Source organism: Gavialis gangeticus, unplaced genomic scaffold, assembly GCF_001723915.1.
Source record: "Gavialis gangeticus isolate Ggan-Ray unplaced genomic scaffold, GavGan_comp1, whole genome shotgun sequence".
Lineage (NCBI taxonomy): Eukaryota > Metazoa > Chordata > Crocodylia > Gavialidae > Gavialis > Gavialis gangeticus.
This window is the reverse complement of record NW_017728994.1, coordinates 78,638,526-78,642,354: the sequence shown is the minus strand read 5'-3', so window position 1 is coordinate 78,642,354 and position 3,829 is coordinate 78,638,526. Positions and strand designations below refer to the sequence as shown.

The 3,829-nt window shown below is 47.9% G+C and overlaps 1 protein-coding gene across 1 annotated transcript; it reads left to right on the top strand.

Moving 5' to 3' along the window:
- The first annotated feature begins 37 nt into the window (after window positions 1-37).
- NKX6-2 (NK6 homeobox 2) lies at window positions 38-3,302 on the top strand. The gene is made up of 3 exons (XM_019502210.1): window positions 38-681; window positions 1,261-1,433; window positions 2,572-3,302. The coding sequence occupies exons 1-3, from the start codon at window positions 267-269 to the stop codon at window positions 2,818-2,820; spliced, it is 837 nt and encodes a 278-aa protein (XP_019357755.1). The 5' UTR covers window positions 38-266; the 3' UTR covers window positions 2,821-3,302.
- The last annotated feature ends 527 nt before the right edge of the window (window positions 3,303-3,829 follow it).

Here is a 3,829-nt window from a genome sequence, read left to right as displayed (position 1 = left end):
TTTTTTTTTTTTTTTTTTTTTTTTTTTTTTTTTTTTTTTTTTTTAGCCACAGACTGAAACTTTAACGCGTGCGTTGCTGTTGTCGCAGGTCCTGGCAGAGCAGAGGCGATTGCTTCGCTACTCCGCACAAACTTTGCTACTTTGAATCTTGAAAGCAGAAAGAAAAAAAAAAAGACTAAAGAGCCCGTCCCTGGCGCGCGTCTCCTGTGGGTTTAAGAATACAGCAGCTGGCTCGTTTTAAAAGAAGTATTTATTGATGCTCACAAATGTTAGCGGTGGGGCAGATGGATACTAATCGCCAGAGTGCATTCGTGCTGAGCAGTACGCCGCTGGCTGCTCTGCATAACATGGCTGAAATGAAGACGTCTCTGTTCCCCTACACCCTGCAGAATCCCTCCAGCTTCAAGACACCGACCCTCGGCGGCCTGAACACACAGATCCCCTTGGGGACGCCGCACGGAATAAGCGATATCCTGGGGAGACCTGTTGGAGCTGCCAGTAACCTCCTTAGCGGGCTGCCCCGGATTAATGGACTGGCTACCTCAGCAGGGATGTATTTTAACCCAGCAGCTGTGTCCAGGTACCCAAAGCCCTTGGCGGAGCTGCCTGGGCGACCTCCCATATTCTGGCCGGGCGTTATGCAGGGCTCTCCCTGGAGAGATCCCCGACTCGCCTGTCCTGGTAAGTGAGCTCACATCTGCTTGTAGCCGGGGAAAGGGGGAGGGGGCGGTCGTTTCCTTATTTCTACCCTACGTTTAGACTTTATCAAGATCCCTGAAGTAAAAAAATAATTTTGAAATCCACCCCCCCAGTCATAGTTTAATGCCTGGCTGCGGGACATGATTGCTGGGGATAAAGTCCATCTCTCTGGAGCTATCAGAAGGGTCTCCTTGGGGGTGCGGGTGCGGGGAAGCTTTTCCAGAAAACAATGGATGTAAGCGCGTGTCTGCAGCCGACCCCGGGGCCGTAAAACACAGGCCATGTGGTGGTACGTGAGTCACGGTCCCGTAGCCCAGCACTGGGCGCTAGGATGGACTGAAACGCCGCAATCCGACCTGATGACACTCTTGCTTGCATTTGGATGCGGCTTCAGCAGCTCTGGGCTGCTTTTAAACTTCCAAGGCTAAAATCTGGTCCCACCTCCGGAGTCACTGCGCGGAACCCGAGCTGCTCCTCGCTCTCGAGGGCGAGCAGATTTTGGCCCTAAGTTTACATGCAAAAGCTCGTGAGTGACGGAGATATGTTGTCCTATGTTTTCAGCCCAGACGGGAATGGTTCTGGACAAAGACGGAAAGAAGAAACATTCACGACCAACTTTCTCAGGGCAGCAGATTTTTGCTTTGGAGAAAACCTTTGAACAAACGAAATACTTGGCAGGCCCAGAGAGAGCTCGTCTCGCCTACTCGTTAGGAATGACAGAAAGTCAAGTCAAGGTAAGGCGCTTTCTACCGCAGCAAGAGCCCTGTCCGCACTACAGGACAACGCTCGCAGGCGCGGAAAGGGAATCGGGCCCGGGCTGGAGCAGAGCTGCTGCTTCTCCGGGGGTTTAGGCTCCCACGTTGGGACGGGACATAGCACTGAAATGCCCACGCTCTTCAGCTCACAAGAGTGATAGTCTCTGTTTTCTGGACAACACAACAGCTTTTCACTCTTAGTTTAAAATATCGCCAATACAGTATTAAACAAAAGTCCAGGGGGAATTTACGGCTATTCCTTCTTAAAATTAGGTGCATTTCATATATTTCTCCTTTTTTTCTTTTTAAGTAGTTTCACCTTATCTTTAACAAAGCGAGTCCCTAGATTGCAAGTTAGTGCAAAAAACCCTACTCAGGTGAAATGGTTTCATATTTATCAGTACTCCAGTGAGTTCCCTGTGTGCGGTTACTCTGAGTGTAATTTTTCTTTAACCACAAGAAACACTGGGAAATGTTTCTAGTTGTACTGTATGTTGTACACACTGTTACATACAATTTTATGAGTTAGACTAAGTCTTTTTTTGACTAGGCCATTTCATGCTAGGGACCAATACAGTTTTCCAATGCTATCAACATTTAATTTGAGCAACAGTTAATTCTATCTATATTCTTCTCAATGCAAAAAAAAAATGTAAAAAGAGCCAGGAGTGGGACACAGCACTGGCACGTTATTGTAATTTTCCCTCCTTACGTTGTTAGACAGAAAAGATGCGTTTGAATCGGCTATGTCACGGGGAAGGGAGCACAACTGCCCCAAACAAAACCTTTCTCTCCAGCTCTTCTCTTGCAGTTGAGCCAGTCTGTAATCCTCTGCGTGGTGCTGGCTGGCTCACGTTACTGTTAATAGTTAAAAGTGGCGGTCATAGACAGTGAATTTTATTAGGGCTAACAGGAGCCTGCCGGATTGCTACTGAATGCATGAAGGTGAAAGGCCTGCTTAAGCTTGCACCCAGCTTCCCTTTTGCAAACAGGAGTAACCCAGGACAAGCAACAGTTGCAGAGGGCAAGAGAAACGAAGGGTGCTGGGTGTAAGGAAGGGGAGGGCAGGTGCCGTTCACAGCTAAGGGGCTTCCCCGTCTTCTGCCGGTCCCAACAGGTGTGGTTCCAGAACAGGAGGACGAAGTGGAGGAAGAGGCACGCAGCAGAAATGGCCTCGGCTAAGAAGAAACACGATTCAGAGACTGAGAAGCTGAAGGAGAGCTCGGACAATGAGGACGATGACGAATATAACAAACCTCTGGACCCCAACTCAGACGATGAGAAAATCACGAGGTTATTGAAAAAGCACAAATCCACAAACTTAGCCCTCATCAGCCCCTGCAGCACCAACTCGGACACGTTGTGATACAGGGCGAGAGCCGCTGGCCCGCGAGACTGACTGCTCCCCAAGGCGCTTTAGAGAAGCTGAAATAACCAGGGTATAAAACATTATAAAGAAGAATTGTAACTGGATGTTTAAAGTGATGTGTTGTACAGCCTAAGATGTATGTGAAATGTATATATTTTTTACAGAATAAGTTATGAAATTATCTTCCTTCTCATTGATGTAAATTACAGAGGAATCTTTCCAACTTTCCCTTTTGTTTTGCTTAATAGTCTCCCCCTTTCTTTTCTCCTTTCTGCCGATGTCCTGCTCCTAACAATCAGATTTTGTTACCGTTTTGTATGGATCGCCGACTCCAGCTCAGCCACTTTGTATATAGTAAAGTTCAGATTTTGTGATGTATATTTCTAGTGTAAAAATGGCTGTTTTTATTTCACCCCTCCTCTTTTATTCAGTGTTCTGGCGGTTTTATTTCTTCTATGGATCTGATGCTCAATTACATTTAAAAAGAAACAACCCAACAACAACCAAAAAAACTACAGCGGGAGAGAGAGAGAGAAGTGGCTACTGATTTTAAATTGGATTTGAAGTATTGCTGTCTCCATGGCGGTTGGAAAGACTTTGTATAAATCAATAAATTATTTAACAAACTTCTCTTTTAGAGAGTTTCCCCCCCATTTTTTTTTTTTTTTTTTTTGGCTTTAATTTTCCCTCTTGCCCAACCCCCGGGCTGTTGCAGCGCAAAGGGCCAGTGCGTTTGTGGGGCAGGAGCGGCCCGGGTTTACAAAGGGGAGATAATCCCAGTGGGAAAGAGCGCGGGGTTGTTATAGAAACAGCGATGCTTTCCTGCGCGGTTTTGTTTTGAAGCCTCCGCCGCCCCAGTAAGACTTCCCGGGGTTTAGTAAAGCGGGGCCGCGCAGGAGCCAGCACAACTGTTGCAGGGGCACCTCGAGCAGCGGAGCCGCCGGCGCGGGGCGCGGGGGCCGCGAGCCCGTTTGCTCTCGACCCGCTCCGTGCCCCAGAGCCCGGC

Bases quoted from the DNA above. Each gene is read 5' to 3' on its own strand.
- NKX6-2 (XM_019502210.1), top strand. From the start codon at position 267: ATGTTAGCGGTGGGGCAGATGGATACTAATCGCCAGAGTGCATTCGTG. The intron at 682-1,260 runs GTAAGTGAGCTC...CTATGTTTTCAG, and splicing joins TCCCCGACTCGCCTGTCCTG to CCCAGACGGGAATGGTTCTG. The intron at 1,434-2,571 runs GTAAGGCGCTTT...CGGTCCCAACAG, and splicing joins TGACAGAAAGTCAAGTCAAG to GTGTGGTTCCAGAACAGGAG.